This window comes from Candida orthopsilosis, assembly GCF_000315875.1.
Source record: "Candida orthopsilosis Co 90-125, chromosome 4 draft sequence".
Taxonomy (NCBI): domain Eukaryota; kingdom Fungi; phylum Ascomycota; class Pichiomycetes; order Serinales; family Debaryomycetaceae; genus Lodderomyces; species Lodderomyces orthopsilosis.
In genome coordinates, this window is record NC_018297.1 from 1,399,715 (window position 1) to 1,423,483 (window position 23,769).

At 38.2% G+C, this 23,769-nt stretch overlaps 15 protein-coding genes across 15 annotated transcripts; 10 read left to right on the plus strand and 5 right to left on the minus strand. All coding sequences in view use genetic code 12, as the record gives it.

The window, feature by feature from the left end:
• Positions 1–236: 236 nt before the first annotated feature.
• On the plus strand, positions 237–1,319 carry CORT_0D06710 (hypothetical protein; the record flags this gene model as incomplete). The annotated part of the gene is made up of 1 exon (XM_003869589.1): positions 237–1,319. One exon carries the CDS (start codon positions 237–239, stop codon positions 1,317–1,319), a length of 1,083 nt encoding a protein of 360 aa, XP_003869638.1.
• Positions 1,320–1,384: 65 nt separating this feature from the next.
• On the plus strand, positions 1,385–3,679 carry CORT_0D06720 (Cdc53 cullin, a scaffold subunit of the SCF ubiquitin-ligase complexes; the record flags this gene model as incomplete). Its single annotated transcript, XM_003869590.1, has 1 exon — positions 1,385–3,679. One exon carries the CDS (start codon positions 1,385–1,387, stop codon positions 3,677–3,679), a length of 2,295 nt encoding a protein of 764 aa, XP_003869639.1.
• Positions 3,680–3,774: 95 nt separating this feature from the next.
• CORT_0D06730 (Orc3 protein) lies at positions 3,775–5,727 on the plus strand (the record flags this gene model as incomplete). The annotated part of the gene is made up of 1 exon (XM_003869591.1): positions 3,775–5,727. The coding sequence occupies one exon, from the start codon at positions 3,775–3,777 to the stop codon at positions 5,725–5,727; it is 1,953 nt and encodes a 650-aa protein (XP_003869640.1).
• Positions 5,728–5,743: 16 nt separating this feature from the next.
• Positions 5,744–6,070, minus strand: CORT_0D06740 (hypothetical protein; the record flags this gene model as incomplete). The annotated part of the gene is made up of 1 exon (XM_003869592.1): positions 5,744–6,070. The coding sequence occupies one exon, from the start codon at positions 6,068–6,070 to the stop codon at positions 5,744–5,746; it is 327 nt and encodes a 108-aa protein (XP_003869641.1).
• Positions 6,071–7,825: 1,755 nt separating this feature from the next.
• CORT_0D06760 (Rad53 component of cell cycle checkpoint) lies at positions 7,826–9,961 on the plus strand (the record flags this gene model as incomplete). Its single annotated transcript, XM_003869593.1, has 1 exon — positions 7,826–9,961. One exon carries the CDS (start codon positions 7,826–7,828, stop codon positions 9,959–9,961), a length of 2,136 nt encoding a protein of 711 aa, XP_003869642.1.
• A 68-nt stretch (positions 9,962–10,029) lies between these two features.
• Positions 10,030–11,097, plus strand: CORT_0D06770 (Rrd2 protein; the record flags this gene model as incomplete). Its single annotated transcript, XM_003869594.1, has 1 exon — positions 10,030–11,097. One exon carries the CDS (start codon positions 10,030–10,032, stop codon positions 11,095–11,097), a length of 1,068 nt encoding a protein of 355 aa, XP_003869643.1.
• Positions 11,098–11,104: 7 nt separating this feature from the next.
• Positions 11,105–12,511, minus strand: CORT_0D06780 (cleavage factor I subunit; the record flags this gene model as incomplete). Its single annotated transcript, XM_003869595.1, has 1 exon — positions 11,105–12,511. The coding sequence occupies one exon, from the start codon at positions 12,509–12,511 to the stop codon at positions 11,105–11,107; it is 1,407 nt and encodes a 468-aa protein (XP_003869644.1).
• Positions 12,512–12,709: 198 nt separating this feature from the next.
• CORT_0D06790 (Sol1 cell cycle regulator) lies at positions 12,710–13,429 on the minus strand (the record flags this gene model as incomplete). The annotated part of the gene is made up of 1 exon (XM_003869596.1): positions 12,710–13,429. The coding sequence occupies one exon, from the start codon at positions 13,427–13,429 to the stop codon at positions 12,710–12,712; it is 720 nt and encodes a 239-aa protein (XP_003869645.1).
• Positions 13,430–14,265: 836 nt separating this feature from the next.
• On the plus strand, positions 14,266–15,327 carry CORT_0D06800 (hypothetical protein; the record flags this gene model as incomplete). Its single annotated transcript, XM_003869597.1, has 1 exon — positions 14,266–15,327. One exon carries the CDS (start codon positions 14,266–14,268, stop codon positions 15,325–15,327), a length of 1,062 nt encoding a protein of 353 aa, XP_003869646.1.
• Positions 15,328–15,541: 214 nt separating this feature from the next.
• CORT_0D06810 (Sof1 protein) lies at positions 15,542–16,915 on the plus strand (the record flags this gene model as incomplete). The annotated part of the gene is made up of 1 exon (XM_003869598.1): positions 15,542–16,915. One exon carries the CDS (start codon positions 15,542–15,544, stop codon positions 16,913–16,915), a length of 1,374 nt encoding a protein of 457 aa, XP_003869647.1.
• Positions 16,916–17,300: 385 nt separating this feature from the next.
• On the plus strand, positions 17,301–19,277 carry CORT_0D06820 (Hrk1 protein; the record flags this gene model as incomplete). The annotated part of the gene is made up of 1 exon (XM_003869599.1): positions 17,301–19,277. The coding sequence occupies one exon, from the start codon at positions 17,301–17,303 to the stop codon at positions 19,275–19,277; it is 1,977 nt and encodes a 658-aa protein (XP_003869648.1).
• A 152-nt stretch (positions 19,278–19,429) lies between these two features.
• Positions 19,430–20,206, plus strand: CORT_0D06830 (Ist1 protein; the record flags this gene model as incomplete). The annotated part of the gene is made up of 1 exon (XM_003869600.1): positions 19,430–20,206. One exon carries the CDS (start codon positions 19,430–19,432, stop codon positions 20,204–20,206), a length of 777 nt encoding a protein of 258 aa, XP_003869649.1.
• Positions 20,207–20,351: 145 nt separating this feature from the next.
• CORT_0D06840 (Pac1 protein) lies at positions 20,352–21,818 on the plus strand (the record flags this gene model as incomplete). The annotated part of the gene is made up of 1 exon (XM_003869601.1): positions 20,352–21,818. One exon carries the CDS (start codon positions 20,352–20,354, stop codon positions 21,816–21,818), a length of 1,467 nt encoding a protein of 488 aa, XP_003869650.1.
• A 42-nt stretch (positions 21,819–21,860) lies between these two features.
• CORT_0D06850 (Ubc12 protein) lies at positions 21,861–22,466 on the minus strand (the record flags this gene model as incomplete). The annotated part of the gene is made up of 1 exon (XM_003869602.1): positions 21,861–22,466. The coding sequence occupies one exon, from the start codon at positions 22,464–22,466 to the stop codon at positions 21,861–21,863; it is 606 nt and encodes a 201-aa protein (XP_003869651.1).
• Positions 22,467–22,626: 160 nt separating this feature from the next.
• Positions 22,627–23,751, minus strand: CORT_0D06860 (Ecm9 protein; the record flags this gene model as incomplete). Its single annotated transcript, XM_003869603.1, has 1 exon — positions 22,627–23,751. The coding sequence occupies one exon, from the start codon at positions 23,749–23,751 to the stop codon at positions 22,627–22,629; it is 1,125 nt and encodes a 374-aa protein (XP_003869652.1).
• Positions 23,752–23,769: the final 18 nt, after the last annotated feature.

A 23,769-nucleotide genomic window follows, 5' to 3' on the forward strand; every position in this document is an offset into this window, starting at 1 on the left:
TTGTGCTTAAAATTTAGATAGCTCCAAACTGGATGTGAAAAACGTAATTAAATAAACCAGATGACAGGTAACAGAGCTACTCTAGAGCTAACACCTTAGAATCAATTTCTGCCTCGCAATTTCTATCTAGCAATTTTTATCCAGCAATATCGGTTTCGAATAAATCTGCGCTACCAAAATAAACAAGAATAACAAACTTTCCAACAACAAGCTCCTTCCAACACACGCTACATTCCATGACTGATTCAGCAGACAATACGAAATTGTCATCGTCACCTACTCCTCCTACATCATTGACACATTCTAACGATGTTGCTTCTCCAAGGAATCGTCTTGATCCGTTTAAAAATGCAAACGTGCAAACTTACAGTCATCGACCAAATGTGTTTCCTGTGTATGTGCTAGATACTGTGTCCAAAGCTGAAACGGTTAGAGCTGATCAACAAGAGCCTAATGAAGAAAAGTTCCCCGATCCATATGGGAGAGACATTAACGGTAGTTGGTACCAGTTCAAGAACTCCTTGTTTTATCCTACAACATATCCACCGGAGAGAGTGGAAATTAACGAAAAATATTTAGATGAGTACAGCTTGAATGGATCGTGGGGTGGTGATGCTAGACTCAAAGAGGAATTCAATCAAACGCAATATCAGCAACTCAAGGAAGCAAACAAACATCGAAGTATTCTCAATCTATTTATGAGGACAAAGGATCCTGGTGAAAATGATACCAAAGTACGTTCTACAGCGGGTTATTGGATGGGAGAAAACAGGTCTCAATTGAAACCAGCATTTAGAAAGTTTTTCATGCAAAATCCGTTGCTACCTTTGACTTTGAGGATATTGACATTGATTTTTTGCGCCATTGCCTTGGCTTTGGCTTGCAGTATATTTGTCTTTTCAAGAGATACTTACGATGGTGCCAAAGTTGGTCAAAAGGCGAGTACGATAATGGCTATCGTGGTGCAAACATGCGCTTTAGTCTATGTGGTGTACATTGCCTATGATGAGTATTCAGGAAAACCATTGGGGTTGCGAGATCCAATTGGAAAATTCCGGTTGGTTATGTTGGATCTACTATTTATCATATTCTCCTCAGCAAACTTGTCACTAGCGTTTGACACTTTATATGATGACGAATGGGTTTGTGAAATTTACAATAACCCACATGGAGTCAATGTTAACAATGCATTCCCAGTGATTTCATCGATCTGTCGTCGACAAAAGGGACTCGCTTCTTTCCTCTTTGTTGTGCTAGTCACTTGGGTGTTGACATTTACCATTAGTTTAGTACGAGTTATTGATAGAGTAAATGTTTAGGCCAAAAAAAAAAATAAATCCTCTGTAGGCAACTTTAACAACAAACAGTAGCTCCTTAGCCCCCCATGACTTCTACATTACCAGCATTCACCGATCTCAATGCCACCTGGGCTTTCATTCAACCAGGGTTGGAGTTCATACTTGGCGCACAGAATGATCAAGGTGTGACTTCGACAATGTATATGAATTGCTATACTGCTGTCTACAACTATTGTGTCAACAAATCAAGACGTGGCCTGACAGCAGCATCAGTGGCCAGTAGCACAGAAAATAACTCCTACTCACTAGCCGGCGCAGAGATTTACAACAAATTGGAAATGTACTTGGTGCAGTTTATTCGTAATTTGAGGAAAAACCCCAATGAATCGTTTTTGGAGTTTTATGTTCGCCGTTGGACGAGATTCACCATTGGTGCAGTGTACATGAATAACGTGTTTGATTATATGAATAGGTACTGGGTGCAAAAGGAGAGATCTGATGGGAGGAAAGATGTGTTTGATGTGAATACATTGTCATTGATCAAGTGGAGAAACGAAATGTTTCAACCAAATGCTGATATTTTAATTGAACAGGTCTTAGATTTAATTGAGAAGCAGAGAAATCATTTGATTGTTGATACAAATTTGATATCAAGTGCTATCAAATCATTGGTTTACTTGAGTATTGATATTCAAGATTTGAAAAAGCCAAACTTGATCATTTATGTCAACTCGTTTGAAAAGCCATTTTTGGATGCAACAATGAGCTACTACACAAAGGAGAGTTCCGAGTACTTGGCAAATCACAATGTAGTTGACTATATGAAAAAATGTGAAACCAGATTAGCGGAAGAAATCTCCAGATCGAACACTTTTTTGGAAGACCATTCAAAAAAGGCATTCATCAATATTCTCAACCAAGCAATGATTGAAAACCATGCTTCAGAAATGTATGATCAGTTTATAATATTGCTTGAACAGAACCAGATCGACCATATCCAACGAATGTATAAACTTTTAATGAGAGTACCAAAGACTTTAGACCCATTAGCTTCAGCTTTGGAGGAGTACATTAAAAAGGAGGCCAATGTGGCTATAGAAAAGATTAAAAACCAGGCAGATACGGACGTAAAGGAAGGAAGAAAAAAATCAGGTGTTGAGCCGAAAGCTTACATCAACACATTGATTGCCATATACAATCAGTTTAACGACATTGTGATCCAAGCTTTCAACAAGGACACCAAATTTATCAGGTCTTTGGATAACGCTTGTCGTTACTTTGTCAATAACAATGTCATTGCTCTTCCCAAGCCCAGAGCTGCATGTAAAACACCAGAGTTTTTGGCCAAATACGCTGATGGATTTCTCAAAAGCAATGCCAAGGATGCTGATATTGTTGATATGAATGCTGAAAACTTGATGATTGTGTTTAAGTTTATTAATGATAAGGATACTTTTGAGGAGCATTATCGACGCTCATTGGCAAAGAGGCTAATCAATGGTACTTGCAAGTCCGACGAATTAGAAGAAAGTGTTATCCACAGATTACAAGAAGAAAACTCTATCGAATACACCTCCAAAATGACAAAAATGTTTTCCGATATGAAGGCATCGGAAGATTTGAAAACAAAAGTAAAGGAAACTCTTGACCAATCCGTTGTCAAGGAATTTAACCCTTTGATTCTTGCACAAAGTATGTGGCCATTCCGTCATGTTCCTGATTACGATTTGAAAGTGGCTCCAGAACTTGAAGCACCACTTGCGCACTTAAAACAAGTTTACGGAAATCAGCACCAGGGAAGAAAGTTGCAATGGCTATTTAATCACGGTAGAGCGGAAGTTAAAGCCAACCTTTCAAGAAAAGGAAAACCACCATTCCAATTTCAAGTTAGTAACGTTCAATTGATGATTTTAATGGCTTTTAATAAAAAACCCAGTTACTCATACAATGAGTTGTACGAAATAGTTGGTTGCAACAAGACCGTGTTTGATAACCATCTTAATCCTCTCATAAAGTTTAAGTTGGTGGAGTCTTCGAGCGATGACTTATCCGAAGCTGTCCTCAAAATTGTGGAGTACTATAATTCCAAAAAGGTTAAAGTTAATTTCATTAGTGGTATTAAATCAGTTGATGTCAAACAAGAGGAGGAAGACGCCACACGGGAGATTGTCGCTGCTAGACAAACCTACATACAGGCCACCATTGTTCGAATTATGAAAAGCAGAAAAGATTTGGGAAATGCCGATTTGTTGAACCAAGTAATGGAAGCAGCTCTGACAAGATTCACAACAAGAGTTCTCGATATAAAGAAGCTGATTGACACATTGATTGAAAAGGAGTATATTCGTAGAGAGGGGGATAAATATGTCTATATTAGTTAAGGTGTACAAAGCATTAAATCCGCACAGAAAGACAACCTCTCATCATTTGAGTATTGGTAGCTCTTCTCCTACAAACTCTCAACACACGGCTCTTCATGGTTGGTACAAAGAGAAAGCACACTGGCCACCACGCCGCTATGGATGGTGTTTCAAGTGATGATGAAGTCGTCAATGACAACAATATGAAGGCATACTACTTTGTCCAACCTAAAAAGCGACTTGGAAATATTCACCAATCAATCCAAGTTCATGATTCAAACACACCATTTGTTTCCCTATGCAATGGAAAAGAACCAATCACCAATGTCAAGTTCAGATTTGAATTGTATCAAAAGATATGGGCAAGCCAGTTGAAAAAGATTCATTCAATATTGAATAATGCTAACGATGAACTATTCAATGACTTGATCAAGTTTATCAACGAGCCATTGAATCCGACAAAGTTATCTATTGGATACATTCAATTAACATCCAACAATGCAAACAACCTACGTATTTTGAGTGAATTTTACGACTGTGCCAATGAGTACAACTTGATAAAGTTGAATTCTAAAAACTGTCAACACATCAAAGGGACATTGAGGGAGATTATTCGACAATTTGGGGAAAACAACAAGCTAGATGGTGACTACTTGGGCTACGACTTGGAAGTGTTGCGCGGTTGGTATTCAAAGGGTGATGAAACGAGAACTGTTGTTGTCATTGAAGATACCAATTTGTTCAGTAATCAATTGTTGAACCAGTTAATCAAGCTTCTTCAATCGATTCACATACCGATAAAGTTACTACTTGCATTATCATGCGACACAGTCTCCTCCTGGGTCAATAACAACTTGAGAAATGATTTACGGTTGAATTTGGAAGGGTATAGGTTCAAAAGTAACGACAACAAAAGCTTGGGGTACATTATCTTAAACAATTTATTCCTCACTCCTGAGCTTACCGATGAAAACCCTTTGTTGATTAACAACACACTCAGTACCATAATTCTCAATCGTTTTGAAAACTCAAACAATTCAATTGATGCATTAATTTCGGAAATAAAATTGTGCTATATGATTTTCTTTTATCAACTGCCATTATCAATTCTCATTGCCAAATTTGACTCATCAAGTTTGTATATTGACGGATTGAGAAAAACACCATCTTTCAAACGTCATATGGAGATCAAACAGCTGCAAAATGACCCCATTGTCAAGGAAATGCTTCAAAATGACAACAAAGTGGCAATGCTATTTCATGAATGCAAAAGGCAGTATCAGAAACACAAGTTGACCATCATCAACTCTATTAACGTGGTGTATCAATTACACCCCGACAAACCAAAGGAAAAGTTTCATTTGTACAAACTTCTTGTTAATAACAAGTTGTTTAACTCGAAATACTTTCACGATTGTCTCGATTTTTCAAAGTATTCAGACGAAGTGGTGAGTCACCTTGTACTGCATTTGACTGTCAATTGCCACGAGTCTATTGGTAACATTAATGACGCTTATTTAATTGAGTTAAGAAGGGGATTATCTACGGACAGGTCTAAAATTACACCCGTACTAGAAGCTTACTTTGAGAATCCAATATTGACTACACCACTTGAATACATGGTCTTTAACGAGATATTTTCCCTCAATGGAGGAATAGTTCACGCCAAATTTGACAAACAGCCACTATTTGAAGAAAATTTTGAAAACCTAATGATCAATCTCCTTCGTCCTAATTTGCGGCAGACGATAGAAATGAGTTTGGATAATTATGAGTTGTATTTGGCAAATCCGTTGATTAGCAAGGAACATCCACTCGATGATAGACACCCACTACTATGCGCAATGTTTAAGGTTTACAAAGAAGCACCGGCCTCGATAAACTTGTTTGACTTTTATCAAGCGTTCACTGCGTCCCTAAACAAGCCAGATGATATTGAAGAAGAAATGTGGAAGAAAGTCACCTATTCATGGTTTATCCAAAACTGTTTCGAGTTCATGCATATGGGAATTCTACAATTGAAGAAAACAAGCGAATACCTCGAAAAGGCAATTTGGAAAGGTGTATAATTATGTATAGACTGTTCTAGTCCTGTTTTTGTTTTGTATTCTGTTTTTGCTTTGCTGCAGCTTCCTCTTTCAACCTATCTGCCTCCTCTTGTGCCTCGGCTTGTTTTTCCAAGTCAGCATCTCCCAAATCAGGACTGGGTAATTTATTCAGCGACTTGTAAAAATCACTCAATGAATCACTAGCTTTGTTGGTATACGTTTTGACCTGATCGATAACCTTGTCATGATGGCCTGCAAGGGATGTTATTATGAGTAGGACTGCGAACATGGCAACTATTACCAAGATGATCATTCTTTGCGTCTTAAACATTCTGTTTGATATTTGGGTTGAGTTAGCTCTCATTGTGATGTAGTGTGATGACGTTAGGGCAAGGGAGTTGAGTTTTTGTTCAGTTTTTTTGTCTTCAGTAATCGGAAACTCGGGGATATAACGCTACCATCAATTTTGCGACCGAGATTTCTTCGCAAATTGTTGCAAAAATGACAATAATATGTCTTGTTCAATTACCAACAATTAGAGCTTCAAATTTCTCGCATATCTGGATTCAAAATGTGGTACCACTAGAATTCGGTTTATTTTTTCCTTTCTCCTCTTTTTTTCACTCGGGTCGAGGAGTTACTTCTGGAACCCGTTTTGAAACACTTTAAAATAACTCGATACTTTGAAGTTATTCTGGCATCACACAACACATTCGCTATGACACATATAACAATATTGACGGACCGGTTAAAGTCATGCTTTGTAACGGAATTCATCCTGAAGAGTCATCCAACATTGAGATCAAGCCTGGACCTTTTTATCTAAAATTTTCGGGGATGCAACATGAAGCTTTGGCATTGCTCAATGGTATAGTTTATGGCCACGAGCCCTGAAACTGTCACAATGAATTTTGATTGCTAACATCTATGACGATTGTTGTCAAATGACCATATAAGTTTAATTACCGACAAACATTCGAACAGTATAAATTCCATATACCATGTAAAGCCAGAAATAATCGATTACAGTATAAGTGAAGCATATTATACGTCTATACTCCGGGACTTGTCTGTTGTGGAGCTCATTCAATTTGAAAAGGTGTTCACTAGCCACCAGTTGGATGAGGGGTATCCGTTTGAGGTATCCGATTCATTCGCGGCTCTCTCAGCTTTGTATAAGGCATCATGAAGACCACCCATACAAAGTCTCAAAAGCTTTACATACAAAGGAATAAGTATGCCTGTTGCTATAAACAAATATAACAATCATTGTATAGTACGAATGATATGTGGGTTATGTTTAAACTTTCCCAATTACACAATTACTTGGTTGTATGAACCAAAAAGTTTTATCAGGTCATGGGATTGGCTGGGAGTAAATTCCATCAAAATTGATACTGCAACCATCCACGACAATAATTCGTTAAGTCCTCGACTTCCATTTGGTGTTGCCGAGTACCATTTCCCTGAATTTTGTGATACTCGTGTAACCAGAACTAAATTCAAATTTGATACAAGGGCCAGAAGCAGTATTTCACGCTATCGAAAAAGCGTTACTCTAAAATCGAGATGAATACAATATATGAAGGACTTGTAGATGAGTTGTCATATAATATGTGACCAATTTTATGGTCAATCTTGATAAAAGTTTATATTTGAATCGAAGAGTAAGACAGAGAAAATATAGAAAACGGTGATAGCTGTCGGAAGGGACTGTGCCTTTTCATAACTCATCTCTTGAGTAGTTGATCTTGTCCTTTGAATAGATGTAAGTATTTAGACTACACTCCATTTCAACAAATAACGTTACCTATGCATCTTCTGTCACCGTACTACTGACCAAAACGTTCGAACACTAATTCGTCTACATTCTCTAGATGACTGGTCGTTGCTGTAGACAACTAAATTATCCAGAGCAGATATCAGTTTATGTTGATCCAATGTCAACTCACTACTGCAAACGATAGTGCGGTTGCTCTCTAATTATTCCAAGTCTTTCTTAATACTTAACGACGCGTCTCTAAAAAAAAAAAAAGAAGAAATAACAGTGTAGCTCCAATATTCACAAGCACAATCCAATTTCAACCCCAATTGCCAATTAAAACTTCAACTAACTTCTATGGAGGCGCCTCAATTCACTGAAACACAGCCTACTCAACAATCACCTCCTACACAAACTCAAAACAGACTACAATCAAATCCAAATCAAATATGTCAACTACTATGTACCACGGGTCAATACGCAAACAAAACGCTTAGTATAACTGACAAACCCGAAGAAGATGGTAAAATTGTGTGGTATTTTGGTAGATCTGGAGATGCTGATTTACAACTCACATCGTCGTCACGTTTATCGAATAGACATTTTATGATTTGGTTTAATTTGAAGGACAATTCGTTATGGCTTAGGGATACATCAACAAATGGAACATATCGTAATGGACAAAGAGCAGTAAAGGGATCAAATTATTTACTCAGTCAGGGGGATGAAATAAGTGTTGGGAATGGAGTTCCCAAGGATGTGGTTAAATTTATTGTAGTGTTTACTGACCGGTTCAACCCTGCTTTGTCCCCCGATACAAACATCAAAGACGAGGGCATTTATAAGGATTATATTATCAAAACTGAAACAATTGGACAGGGGGCGTTTGCTACAGTGAAGAAATGCATTGAACGATCAACGGGGAATTCATATGCGGTAAAAATTATAAATCGAAGAAAAGCATTGAGTAGCACAGGCGGTGCAAGTGCATTATCTGGAGCTGAACGTGAACTATCCATCTTGAGAAAACTACATCATCCAAATATCGTGTCCCTAAAGGGATTTTATGAAGACGCAGATAATTACTATATAATCATGGAGTTAGTGCCTGGGGGTGATTTGATGGGATTTGTGGAAGATTTTGGCCCTGTTGGTGAAGAAGCTACAAAAGTGATTACCACGCAGATCTTAGAAGGGATAAACTATGTACACCAATTGGGAATTTCACACAGGGATTTGAAGCCAGACAATATTTTGATCATGCAAGACGAACCTATTTTAGTGAAAATTACAGACTTTGGGCTAGCCAAGTTTAGTGATAACCTGACCGTTATGAAGACATTTTGTGGGACTTTGGCTTATCTTGCACCTGAAGTGATTACAGGAAAATATGGCCTGTCACAGGCGAGTCAAGCCAACAGCAATTATTCCTCGTTGGTGGATATATGGTCATTGGGGTGCCTAGTATATGTGCTTTTAACTGCACTTGTTCCTTTCCCAGGAAATAGTCACCAAAAGATGTTTGCAAGGATTAAAAAAGGAGAGTATCAAAAAGCTCCACTAGATTCATTTAAAATCAGCAAAGAGTGCCAGGATTTTCTTCGTTGTTGTTTACAAGTTAACCCCGAGGATAGATTTACTGCAGCCGAAGCTTTAAAGCATAAATGGCTTTGTGAAGATGAACCACCTGAATCTTCACAAAAACCATTAAGTCTATCACAGTCACAATCACAACAATCACGAAAAGTTGACAATAGTCAGTTTGATTCATTGAGCAGAATTGATGAGGACTTTATGCTTCGACCTTTGGATAGTGAAAAGAACCGAAAGACTTCGAAACAGAAACAAAATGATTTTAAAGTCCCCAAGAGGGTGGTTCCATTACCACAGTCACAAGTACCTGTATCACAACCATTGCCAATGTCACAACCATTGAAACGTCCATATCAAATTGACCCTGTCACGAATAAACTAGATGGATCTACCAAACGAGTAAAGTTGGAGCCTCAACAAGGAGCCAGTGGCAATGTCTCTATCAAGAAGGAGGATTTGATGGATGACAGCGACGACACAACACTTTTGACGCTAGATCCAATACCAGAATCTCTATACACTAAGGCTATACCGATTTCAAGTGTCAGATTTGCCATTGGACGTGCTGATGTTTGTAATACTGCAATTAGCGATGACCGGTTGTCAAAGATACATTGTATATTCAAAAAGGACAATGGCACTGTTTGGCTACTAGATATGAGCACCAACTCATGCAAGGTTAACAAAGTTGTGCTTGGAAAAGGAAAGAAAAGACAATTACTTGAAGGTGATACAGTTTATCTTTTCGATGATAATATTAATAAAGAGTTTATTGCGTTTACAGTGAGGTTGAGCGAACCAGACTTGGCGGATGTCTCAATGAAAACTTCGGAGATCAAAGTGTTGGAACAAAGTTTGGATGATTTGAAATTAAAAGAACTGCTCATTGAAAGTATGTAAAGTATGTAATCACCGCGAAAACTAAAGCCGCAAAATCAATTTCCCAAACCACTCTAGCTCTTTCCGCAATGTACTTCAAACCAGTTAGACGTGTGTTTACTCAAGACGATTTATCAAATTGGATCGATTCAGACACTTATAAACAAGTGCTCGATTTCATAACGCAACTTCAAGATTCCGTTACTGATAAATCGAATGATAATGAGGTGGCAACTTCGCCCGTGATTACACAGCTAATACATCTCATTGATGAAGCTTATCGAATTATACAACATCATCCGGTAAAATTGGAAAAGGATATACTGAGATTCGGCAAGGTTGAGTTTCGTGATTTTTACGATGAAGTGGAATCAAAATCGTCCCAGTTGATTCAACCCATTTGCGATACCGCATTGGTTGAAACATCGACCTATCTTACCAATTCATGGGGTGATCGAACAAGAATAGACTATGGTTCGGGACATGAACTTAATTTCATTTGTTTCTTGCTTTGTCTTTATAAACTTGACGTTATTAAACAGACTGATTTTCCTGCCTTAATACTCAAAGTGTTTACCAAGTATATGTCAACAATGAGATGCTTACAACGTACGTATTGGCTAGAACCAGCCGGATCTCATGGTGTCTGGGGATTAGATGATTACCATTTTTTGCCATTTTTATTTGGAGCTGCTCAGTTATGCAATCATCCGCATATGAAACCTAAATCAATTCACAATGATGAATTAGTGGAAATGTACAGAAACAAGTATATCTACATGGAATGTATTGATTTCATTAATAATATCAAAATGTCTACAAACAAGCAACAAGATAAGTTGAGTTTACGATGGCACTCACCCATGTTGGATGATATATCAGCTGCTAAACTGTGGAGCAAGATCAAAGAAGGAATGGTAAAGATGTATAAAGTTGAAGTGTTGGGCAAATTACCCATTATTCAACATTTCATGTTTGGTGATATATTGAAATGTCCCGAGGGAATTCCTGAACATCAAAGCGATGATGATGCAGCAAGTGATTGCGGACATGTACATGAACTTGCCAATACATGGGGTGATTGTTGTGGTATCAAGATCCCCAGTGCTATTGCTGCTAGTGAGAGTATAAAAAGAGCTGGAGTTCCATTTGATTAAAGTATCTCTATTCATTATATCCTATATCGGTAGAAATCATTACATTTCTAGGAAACACCCCAGGGAACGGGAGCAATACTTTTAGTTTCTTTTTTTCGTCATCAAATTTGGATACATGTATGTAGCCTAGAATGGAAGAGTTTAGTACACCTTTACCAGGTGTTGACAGTTGTAGATGTGTTACTGCTATTATGGAGTTATCGACATTGGATGAACTAGGATCTATAGCCAGATAATACTTGCTCAAATCATTATCTTTATCATCGTGTTCGAAATCATCACCAGCAGGTAAAAATGATAGAGATACGGAATCTTTGACACCTTTGTAAATTTGTAGACCAGTTGCATCGATATCCGTTTTGAACGGTGATAGTCTAGTCTTGTAATTTCCATTGAAATATTCTCTGATTGTTGTTTCTTGACTCATTCGGATAAACTTGTCACTTACTTCAACAACTCCTGGCAGTTTGTTGATCTTGACAATTTGCAAATTTGATTTATGCAGCAATTTCTTTTTCAAATCAATGGTTAATTTTTCATTACCTAAGACAACAATTAAATCAACTCTGAAATCACTGATTATAGATTCAATTACAGCAAAGTCCTTTATACCGAGTGGTGGAGTGTCGACAATAACCCCACTGTCTCTGCATGTCGCATCTTGCTCTAATCGTGATATCACCGTAATTCCAAGTTGTGATATCTGATATTTGTATAGCTCTAGATTCTCATTTATCCCAGTAAAGCCGTAGTTTTTCACAATTGGCTGTTTTGATAATGCATTACCCCCTGTAGTTGTTGTCGTGAGTCCATATCCATTACAACTTTCAACATCTAATGAATCATTGATAGCTGTTGCAGATATAGATCCCGGTAATGCAAATACACCATCTTGCGGGTTTAAATTGACAAGAATTGGACATTGATTCATTTTCACTGCATAAGACACTAACGTCTTTGCAAGTGTCGTCCTACCCAGCTGTTTACCTCCCAAGATCATAACTCGTGGACCTAAAATTGGCTCTTCATTGGATACGTTATGATCAGCTGCAACTTGCCTCTTGGACTCAATATACATGTGTAAATTCAATACCGAGTCCATATTTGTTTCGCTACTTGTGTACTCTGTAAATTCGTCATCTTCGTACATTGACATATCATGGTTCTGCACCAAGTGATACTCAATCTTTGATTCTTGTTTTGGTGAATAAATACTGCATTTTGTTCCTGTTAGCTGTAGTTCAACATTGTTTGGTAATTCAGTACCATTGATTTCTAAAATACCTTCAGTCACTTTGAATTTGAGGATTTGTTTGAATGGGACTTCAATCCTCCATTCAGAACCCTGTAGTATCAGTACCGACTTTAGATTGTCTTCAAAGGTAGCTTCAGAACCTAGCCCTGGAATTGACATGGTTTGTTGGTGGTGAAGGCGGTAGCTATATTAGTGATGAGAATCTGATTTTTTTAGTGAGCAAGTTTTGACTTGATACGTTCCAGAGAATAAGGATATAACACAATCCACTACATGCTGACACATCTATTTATATCTTATAGCATCTGTAATGTATATTCAACACCTATTTATTCCTTGACCCGTCAAGAAATTCCACTATAAACCTTCAAACGACAATTTCTTTGGCTTTATCTTCATTTGGTTCTTGGTAAGCTTAACCACTTTTCGTTGTCCTGTCTTGTTATTTATCAATTCCATATGTGTATTGTAATCGATATTCTCTCTAAGGTTGTTCTCCTTATTGTCTAGAAATGGATTTGACAAGTCATGCAAGGAAAACTTATCTTTTTTATCGTCTACTTTGGAACTGTTATCAGTACTTAAAAAAGGGTTTGGCAAGTTTGCTTTAGGGATCTTTGCCGTTTCCTCTAATGTCATAATCTCAACACTCTCTTCGTCATCACTGTTATCATGCCACTGCCTCACCATCTCCTCATTTATCACTTGTTTGCCTGGCGTCGAAGGGGCCTCCCTCACCTCGGTTTTATTAGGCAAGTGCTTACCATTTCTTCCAGAGCCAACTATACGTGGTGAGGGTAAAAACAATCCCATTGGCAACTTCTCATTAGCTTGTGCATTTGGTTCAATAAAAATATCATTAAAGTTCCTCTTTCTCTGGGACCCCACTTTAGATGGTGACTTCTGAGGTGTATTTGGAGTAATCACAGATAGCCTATTGGCACTTCCGATAGTATTCCCAAAGCTCTTTGTCTTTTTTGTACTCGTGGCTGGAGTTAGTAAAGCATATTGATTTGGTGTGGTGAAAGTGGAGTGTTTTTTGCTTCTCCGTGGTGGAGTAAGTGGGACATCAGACATGGTGAAAGTCTAGGTAGAACTGTTATTGTATAATAGTAAAGTAAGTATAGTGATGGAGGTGGTGCGTTCTTTATTGCATTGATTTCAAATGCTGAAACACGTCCTTGATGCTCAGGGAATTTTTTTTTGGATCCCATTGTTTGACAATCGCAACTGTAAAGAAAAATGGCTGGTTGAATTTTGATTTTGATTTTGATTTCACATCATTTAAACGCCAAATATTTGAGATCTATTTAGTAGTGTAATTACAAACTCATCCCGAGGCTAGACTAAGATAACAGGAGTGGTATGGTAGATACAGCTTTGAACTTACTGCGTCGTTTCTCCGAATCTGCTTCAATATATAGAAATAACCAGCAAAGCTAAGTACGATTTTACATAAAAATGCCCCAAGCTGTAGTCCACATCGCCTGTTAAACAATACTCTTGGAGACGCAATGAAAGAATTGGGCAAATAGGACTCTTAAGCAGAAGAAACGAATTGTTTCGAGGGTTCGGTTATTAATCTCCATACAATGGGGACAGAGGAAAAAAAAGAGTCAAAAGAAATCTTCACCAATTGGACATAAGACAAACTATACAATTTCACAACGATATACAACGAATAGATATACCATCCACACAACTAATAGATACAGGTTATCTATTAGTTAATAATATACCCCTAATATACTTGTATTTGCATTTAGTTTTACCTGCACTTTCACGTCCCGAGACACCACATTTTTTTTGCGTTGTTTTCGTTTCATCCCAATACAGCGTCTACTTTAGCAACACCGAATTGAGATAAGCAAATCCCATTTAAAACTACAAGAAGCCCCGTGATTATCCAAGACATGGGTGTTCTTTCGTTATTCTGCTGTTCCGATACAAGTGAAGACTCCTCAGACAGAAGATCTCAGCAACCAGTTAATGGACAAAATCGTCAATTGAACAAAGGTAAACCCACTACAACCACCACCAAGCAACCAAAAGCATCAACGACTAAGGGCACCAGTATGCAGCGCCCCACATCTAATTCGAGAACTGATTTACCGGCCGACAAAAAGGAACCTACACCAAATGGCAAAGCGATAAACTCATCTACAACCAAATTGAATGGTGACAAGAAGGATACCACCGATGATGATGAGTCAACTATAGAGCCTTCAAATAATCGTCGAGTAAGTGCTGGTGATATAATAGCACAGGCTAGTCCAAATGAACAACCAATTCCTGCCCCAACTGAACGGCCAGAACCAGAACCAATGGAAGATATGGATACAGATATTGATGATTTTGACGACACACAGTCGAATGGAATACTTGATTTGAAACGGCTCCAAACTGGCCAAGCACATGACCCCGAAACTGGCTGTCTTTTGGGTCTCCCCATAGGGGATAAAAAGTGTCTTGTTCTTGATTTGGATGAAACGCTTGTACATTCTTCCTTCAAGTACTTGAGGAGTGCTGATTTTGTAATTCCAGTTGAAATTGATAGTCAAATACATCATGTGTATGTAATCAAGAGACCGGGAGTGGATGAATTTCTAGAGAAGGTGGGCAAACTATACGAAGTTGTCGTATTCACGGCTTCTGTATCCAAGTATGGGGACCCATTACTAAATAAATTGGATACCAGCAAGTCAGTTTTCCATAGACTATACCGAGATTCATGCTACAACTACCAAGGAAATTTCATCAAAAACTTGTCTCAACTAGGAAGGAAATTGGAAGATACAATTATCATAGATAATCTGCCGCAATCGTATCTTTTCCATCCTGCTAATGCTGTTCCTATCAGTAGTTGGTTCAGTGACTCCCATGATAATGAATTGTTGGATTTGTTGCCATTTTTAGAGGATTTGAGCAAACCCAATGTCGATGATGTAGAGTTGGTTTTAGATACCAGTTTATAATTTTTACCGTAATTTAATTTAATTTGCTTTATAGATGAAACGGGGGTGTATTTACTGTAAGCACAAGGTAAAAGCTAAGTACAACCTGTCCATCTGTGTCGTGCTGTGTTTCGATCCTTTTACACAAAAAGCCAATATATAGAAATTTCGATGAGATAAAAAAAATGGAACTAAAGAATCAACCATACTCTTACCTACAAAAGCACCTCCCTCAATGAAGTTGAAAACGATTAGCAGATCAACAGATACTTATGTTCCTGTACGAAATACTCAGGAAAGTGCATTGCCTCGTAATTTGAACCCAGCACTACATCCATTCGAAAGGGCGAGAGAATATACTAGAGCCCTTCAAGCAACAAAGCTTGAGAGGATGTTTGCACAGCCTTTTATTGACCAACTTGGCGATGGGCATAGAGACGGTGTTTATGTGCTTGCAAAGAACTATCACTCAACTAATCAGTTTGCCAGTGGAAGCGGTGACGGTGTAATCAAGTATTGGAATTTGACATCGAGGCAAGAAACTGCTAGTTTTAGAGCCCATTATGGAATGTGTACTGGGCTTGTTATTTCTCCAAAGAATCAAATGTTGAGTTGTGGCGATGACAAGCTGATCAAGTTGTGGTCCGTAAACAGTGAAGATTTTGACAAAAGTGTACAAGATGATGAAATTTACACAAATAAAGACCAAGGGTTGGTGAAAACTTTTGTTGGAGAGCATGCATTCAAAGGTATTGATCATCATAGAGAGGATGCCATGTTTGTTACTGGAGGAGCTCAGATACAGTTGTGGGATATGAACCGATCCAAATATATTAGTAACTTGTCTTGGGGTGCAGACAATGTAAACACCGTCAAGTTCAATCAAACAGAGACAAATATCATTGCCAGTACCGGATCAGATAACTCCATTGTTTTATACGATATACGTACCAATGTTCCAGTTCAAAGAGCAGTAACAAACTTTAGAAACAACTGTATCAGTTGGAATCCACTTGAAGCATTCAATTTCGTCACCGGTAATGAAGATCACAATGCATATTTATGGGATATGAGAAACATGAAGAAAACGATTAACATCTACAAAGATCATGTTGCTGCGATTATGGATGTTGACTTTTCACCAACAGGAGAAGAAATCGTCACCGGATCTTATGATAAAACTATTCGTATATTTAATGCCCGTGCCGGCCACTCGCGTGACATTTACCACACTAAAAGAATGCAGCATGTTTTCTGCACTAAATTCAGTACCGACGCTAGGTATATTCTCAGTGGATCGGACGATACTAATGTAAGAATCTGGAGAACAAAAGCATCCGATAGATCTAATATCAAATCTATGAAACAGAGAAATAAGCTTGAGTACGATGACAAATTGAAAGAAAGATTCCAATACATGCCTGAAATTAAGAGAATTGCTAGACACAGACATGTTCCAAAGGTTGTTAAAAAGGCTCAAGAAATTAAACGTATTGAGATTGAAAGTTTAAAGAGGCGAGAAGATAATGAAAGAAGACATACAAAGAGAGGAAGTAAACCGTATGTACCCGAAAGAGAAAAGCAAGTTCGGGGAACTGCAATTGAGTAAAGAGTATAGCCTATATGTATGTCTTATAGAAAAACATCTGATTTCTGTATAATTACGTTCTACGCCGCATACAGTTCCCCATTTGGTACGAACATTTTTTCTTCTCTCTCAAAATCAATTCCTGTCCAATCAAACAAGTAGTAAAATAAACCCCCCCCCCCCAAATAGACTTAGCAATTTCAATTTAGTCATTCGAACAACAACCAAAGTCAACAGTGAGTTTATTCAACTGCAAATACGAATTTCTGACCCAGTCTTTTTCAAAGTTGGTCGAGACTGCAAAGAAGGGGGGGAATAGAGGAAGAATAATACACCACCACAACTATTTATCCGCAAAAGAAAAAGCGTCACTCTTAAGTAAATCTCCTCATTTACGGACCCAACCATGCCTGATAAACACAAGTTGAGCTTGTTTTCCAGACATAAACATAGCAATGAAGGTCATGATCTATCACCGTCCAGTACAGATGTTTCAGGAGGTCGTAAATTTCTAGGTTTCCACATTGGCAAACACGATTCTCAAGATTCATTACCATCGCCTAGCGGTACACCTGAACCACACCATGATATCCATTCACCAACTACCTTCAATCGAAAAACAACAGCTCCATCACCGGTACCATCAAATACAACAAACCATCTGCATGAAAGCAAGCCAGCCGGGTCAATGAGTGAATTGAAACGGTTCTTCAAACCGACAAAGAAGATGTCGAACGCGAAAGGAGGTAGTAGTGGACACTATACAAATCAAATACATACACCTCCTCCTCTTGCAGGTGGTGGCAGTAGCGGTCCTTCTAGAGATCAGTCGAGTACGGCACTAGCTACAATGATTAATCAAACCTCGTCACAATTGCTCGCCAATGCCTCACATTCACAAAGCTCAAACAAGGATCCATTTACTGATGATAGCTCACCGTTGGTTCAAAAGTATGGTAAAGTTGGCAAGGAATTAGGTAGTGGAGCTGGTGGGTCAGTAAAGTTAATTACAAGACCTTCTGATTCGAAAACATTTGCAGTGAAGGAATTTAGAGCCAAGCGTGCTAACGAGTCATTGAAGGACTACACGCGGAAATGTACTGCTGAATACTGTATCGGTTCAACATTGAAGCATCCGAATATTATCAAAACAATTGACATCTTGCATGAAAATAATCGATATTTTGAAATTATGGAGTATGCACCAATTGACTTTTTTGCAGTGGTGATGAGTGGTGAAATGTCCAGAACGGAAATCAATTGTTGCTTGAAGCAGATAATAGAAGGTGTCAATTATTTGCATGGTCTTGGTTTAGCTCATCGAGATTTGAAATTGGATAATTGTGTGTTAGACAGGAATGGAATTTTGAAACTAATTGATTTTGGAAGTGCTGTGATATTTAGATACCCTTATGATCAATTTGGTAGTGCGCAGAATGTTCACCCATGTCATGGTATTGTCGGAAGTGATCCATATTTGGCTCCAGAAGTGTTGAAATCACCAAACTCATACAACCCGCAACCGGTTGATCTTTGGTCAATTGCAATCATATATTGTTGTATGACATTAAAAAGATTCCCTTGGAAAATACCCAATCCGGAAAAAGACAATAGTTTCAAAATGTATTGTTTGCCAGATGACAACTACCATGATTATTACTTGAGTAATGAATGTCACAAGTTGCTTTTGCAGCAGCGTAAGTTGAAGAATACTATTGTACGTCTGAACAAGAGAAAAAAGTTGTTGGAAGAGGGACAAAAGGAAGTTAGTGAGGCAGCACCAGCTGTAGAAGGTGAGGACGAAGGTGAAGGTGAAGGTGAAGAGCCTCAGAAAGTCGCAAAGTCAATAGATTCCGGTGATATTCTAGATGAAACCCAAGAGAATGAAATCTTGACACATTTGAAGGAGATAGATCAGAAACTAGAGGAGTATGAAACTAAAAAGATACAAGCTAGAGATGCATTTAACGAAGAAAGAAAGAATGACCCAGCTTATCAGAAACTTCTTGCACAACAAGAAGAAGAAGACAAACGTATCCAACGAGAAAAAGAAGCGGCAGCAGCAGCTGCTGCTGATGGCAAAGACACCAAGAAGAAACCTACTACCCATAAACAAATACATGGTCCATATAGATTGATGCGTCTTTTACCTCACGCTTCACGTCCAATAATGTCAAGAATGTTACATACAGACCCTAAACAACGGGCTACTTTAGAAGAAATTATGAATGACGAATGGATTAAGGAGATACATTGCTGCACATTAGAAAGAGAAACTCGAAGTGCTGATAATATTGGTGCTAAGTTCGATGAAGATGATGAGGAAATATTAGTGAAAGGAACTCCACCCCATGAACATACAATCGTTTCAGAGAGTTCGTAGTGTTACGTAGAATAAACGTTGAATGAGGAGATGTTGTAGGAATTAGTAGTCACGGGGGTTCAAGTCGAATAATCCGACCAGTTTATGGCGAAAAAAATCGTATTTTTACCTAGTACATTCTTAGTTGTTCAACATTGTACATCAATTGAATCATGCCAAAACCTGTTCCGCCACATCTCAATCAGTTGAGACTCAAGACGAATCTCAAAATGGCAATCTCCAAACTCAAATTCACCCAGGAAAAGAAGGTTGCATTGACAAAACAACAGCGAAGGCAATTGGCGGAGTTGCTTAAGACCGGTAAAGAATCATCAGCCAAGATAAGAGTCGAAAACATCATTCGAGATGACATATATATTGAGCTCTTGGAGTTTCTCGAGCTTTACTGTGAGCTCTTACTAGCCCGATTAAACATGATACTTGATCGTCCAACATGCGACCCCAGTTTGCTTGAAGCTGTCAGTTCACTTATTTATTCAGCACAAAGCACAGATCTTAAAGAACTAGTTTCAATTAGAGACATATTGATTTATAAGTATGGGACTGAGTTTGGTAAAGAGGCATTGGAGAATAAGGATAACCATGTTCCCGATAAGATTGTACGGAGATGTGGGATTGAGCCGCCTAGTGAAGACTTGGTGAATATGTATCTTGTCGAAATTGCTTTGGCGTACAATGTACCATATTCCGGACTAGAACGCTTCAAAGGTGATGAGGAAGAAGGTGGCGATGATGATAATGACGACGGCGAAGGAGGCACAAAGGAAGAAGTTCTAGAGAAGGATGATAAAGAGAAACCATTGGCAGAATTAGCTGAAAAACCTAGTGTTGCGGCAAGTAAACCACAGACTAAATCTACACCCAAGCAACAGGATGATTTTGATGCTTTGGCCGCAAGATTTGCTGCTTTAAAGAATACACCGAAATAGACTCTTGTATAGGACTTTAAGCCGCACCGTGGTAAAATTTTCTTTCAGTTTTCTGTCTCTCCTCTAGCCGATTTGGTATATTTGTAAACAAGAGTGCGTGATCTGTATAGATGCAAGCCCACGTCAGATTGCAATATAACACACAATGCCAAGTCAGATCTTAACCGAACGACAACAACTGGAACTTAATAAAGCTATATTACAGTATCTACAACCAATTTGTTCAACTTCTGAGTCAAATGAACATCTCTTTCATCAGCTTTCACAGCTTCTTCTGCCTGGCAATTCTAACGCGCATAACGATGGGATAGTTGAACAGTACCTTGAAAAGAAGTGGTCAACAGTTTTACGTCTACAGAAAAAGATCATTGATCTAGAGAATGAGATAACTAATCTACGAAGTGTTGTTGATGTTGCTCCTGTGAAGATCAGTAAAGATCGAATCAATTGGATACCCATGTCTGCAATTCAAACTTTTGAAACACCAAATGTTGTTAATAATGTAAGGCTACATCCCGTTCTTCCGTTGGTATTTGCTGGATGTAATGATGGATCAATTAATGTATGGAATTTTGCTTCCGATGATAATTCACTACCGGAGAAGATTATAAAAGCACATACTAGAGGTGTCAACAAAATATCGTTTTCACAAAACAAGATTGAATTGAATAAAGGTGACGGGCCGCAGTATGTCTTAGCGTCATGTTCATCTGATCTCACCATCAAGCTATATAATGCAACAACGCATCAACATTTGAAGACTTTACGTGGCCATGATCATACAGTGTCTTCAATTGTATTTTCAAAACACAATCTTCTATATAGTGTTTCAAGAGACAAGACCGTCAAGGTGTGGAATGTGGTTGATGGCACTTGTATCAAAAGCTTTGTTGGTCATACTGAATGGGTGAGAGATTTGGACGTGTGTTCTGGTGAATTTGGTGAATTTGTATTAACATGCTCCAATGATCAAAGTGCTCGATTGAGTCATGGACAATCTGGCACTGGTATTGCGTTGTTAATTGGGCATACACATGTAATAGAAGCTGTGAAATACCTACCTAAACTTTCAAATGGTGCCATTGACTCATTTATCGCAGCCAATTCTGATTTATTCCCAACCCTACCCCTAGAACTAATCAAGAATGAGCTGTATGAGAAATTGGGGTTCAAGTACTGTCTTACTGCTAGTAGAGATAATACAATCAAACTATGGCTATTGCCACCACCCACACAGGTTCCAGGACGTCCTCCCATGCCATCTAAATACAACCAAGCACAAGCCTGGCTTATTGCTACCCTACAAGGACATTTGTCATGGGTTAAAACATTGCAAGTTCACCCTAATGGAAGATACATATTCAGTGGATCAGATGACAAGACAATCAAGATATGGGATTTGAATGGGTTGAATATAGATGGCTCTGTGGGAGTAATAAGAACATTATCCAGCCACCGAGGATTTGTCAACGACATTGACTTTGCTCGACTCGCTAAGCGCAAAGAAGATATCAATGGGAATAGCGATGACGTATTGAAGGACGTAGAGGCCAGGATGCGATGTGTACTAGCTAGTTGCGGTACTGACAATGTGGTCAAAATATGGAAATGAAATATACTCCATACTTTATACTGTACTATACTATATAGTCTACTATATAACACGATCATAATGCACCAGTGAAATGTATCCCCCTCTCATTGACGTAGTAATGTTTCTTTCAAACTGATTCTTATCTTTAACCAACATATTAGCAGCTTCTTTATTCAATGGATCATTGGGATTCGGTTCTAAAAATAAGAAATTCAACCCAATCAATACCGAATTCAAGCTTAAAACCGGAGACCAGTCTTCTCTCAATATATTCAAACATATATTCCCATCAAGATCTATATTTGGATGGTAAATCTTGTTTAGACATTTGATTTTCGGTGGTTCAATGGGAAAGTTTTGACCAATTTCAATCTTGAATTTGAATTTCCCATTTTTGTAATAACCGTCTTGAGGTATGATTTGTAGATCAAAATTAAAAAAATCAGCCGTATTGGGGAATGTAAGTTTGATACTTTTTGGTAAATCTAATTCAGTGATATCTTTTTGCACACGAAGTTGAGCGGCGCTAACTTTTGATGATGATGACGCGTTGTTGTTTGTAGAAGATGCCGTTGATGAGAATGGGGTGGGTGATTTTGAATTTGCTGCTGCGGCAGCTGCTTCTTCCTCTTGTCTTTTCTTTTGAAGTTCACGTATTTTCAACATTTCCTGGTAGTGATGATTGGTAAGCTTGTTGGATGATTGATTTTGCGTTTTAAGGAAATACAAAACATTTGTCGCAGTTTTTCCGGATTTTTTGCTCGGCTAATTTGCAACCAGCTACAAAGGAGATGGAGGAGGATGGTATTCGTGAAGCTGTAGACTACTATATAGTACCTATGTGTTCTTTATAATTTTGAAGTTTGGCTTTGATCTCTGAAATACCTTCTGTATTACTATGATTCAACATTTCCTCAAGTTTGTTTAATGTGGGTAATGATTCAGTCGACTCTATTAGCATGCGAAAGGGTGTGGTGTAGTTACATTGAAGACGCAAAAGCCACTCAAATAAGTTAGTTATTACATCGTCGTAGTTTGTCCAAACAACGTTTTTAGACAAATGTGACCCAGTGAGTCTATTATACTCTTCAGCCATGTAATCAACTAGCTTTTCATCCAGTCTGAAATAAATCTTTAGTGTTCTCCAGATTGAACTATCCAGAAGATGTGCTCGGCACAGGTTGATCAATGGCTCCTGAAAGTCACTCAAATCAATTCTCTTCGACCTGCACACTGTAATAACCCATTGGAGATAGTTGTTTGCATAATAATTTGCAAAATGTAGCTTACAACTAACAAGTGCACGCTGAAGCAAATTATCCACATCTTCGCCTTTGTTTATTCGTATCAATGTCAATTTTTTCAACCAGTGCCATAGGGATGAACTCTTGTTTATACGTTTCATCCTACATGTTAAGAAGCACGATATTATTTCCAAATCATATTCGTGGCTCTTCAACCTCTGAACAAGAGCTTCATGAAGAGCAATAATCGTTGAATGTTCGTTCGTGGTGATTAAAAACCCCAATGTCATGTAATACAATTCGTCTAGTTCTGAACGAGATAACCTATCAAGGTTTAGTCGACCCTCATAGTGATTGTGAAAGACATTATGAGACTCCTTGAATATTCGAAGATATGCCTTCTTGGTCAATCCAATCTCTAACGTGTTTTCTTCTTCATGTGATAGGATATCTTGGTCTCCAGATTGTGCAATTATGCCAATTATCTTTATAGGTTTATTGGAGTTTATGAGGATTTTACATAAGTCTCTAATCAATTGCATTGGTTTGGAATAGCTCAGTGGATGTTGTAAAGAATTACCTAGCTCATATGTGTCAATTACGAATGTACTGGTAGTAAAGGTTGTACCTGAAGGTTGTTTTTGATATTTTTCATGAATTCCTCGAAACGATGAAATTGCGGTTACGCGATGACCAGCGTCTACCATCTTTATCTCCACAAACAA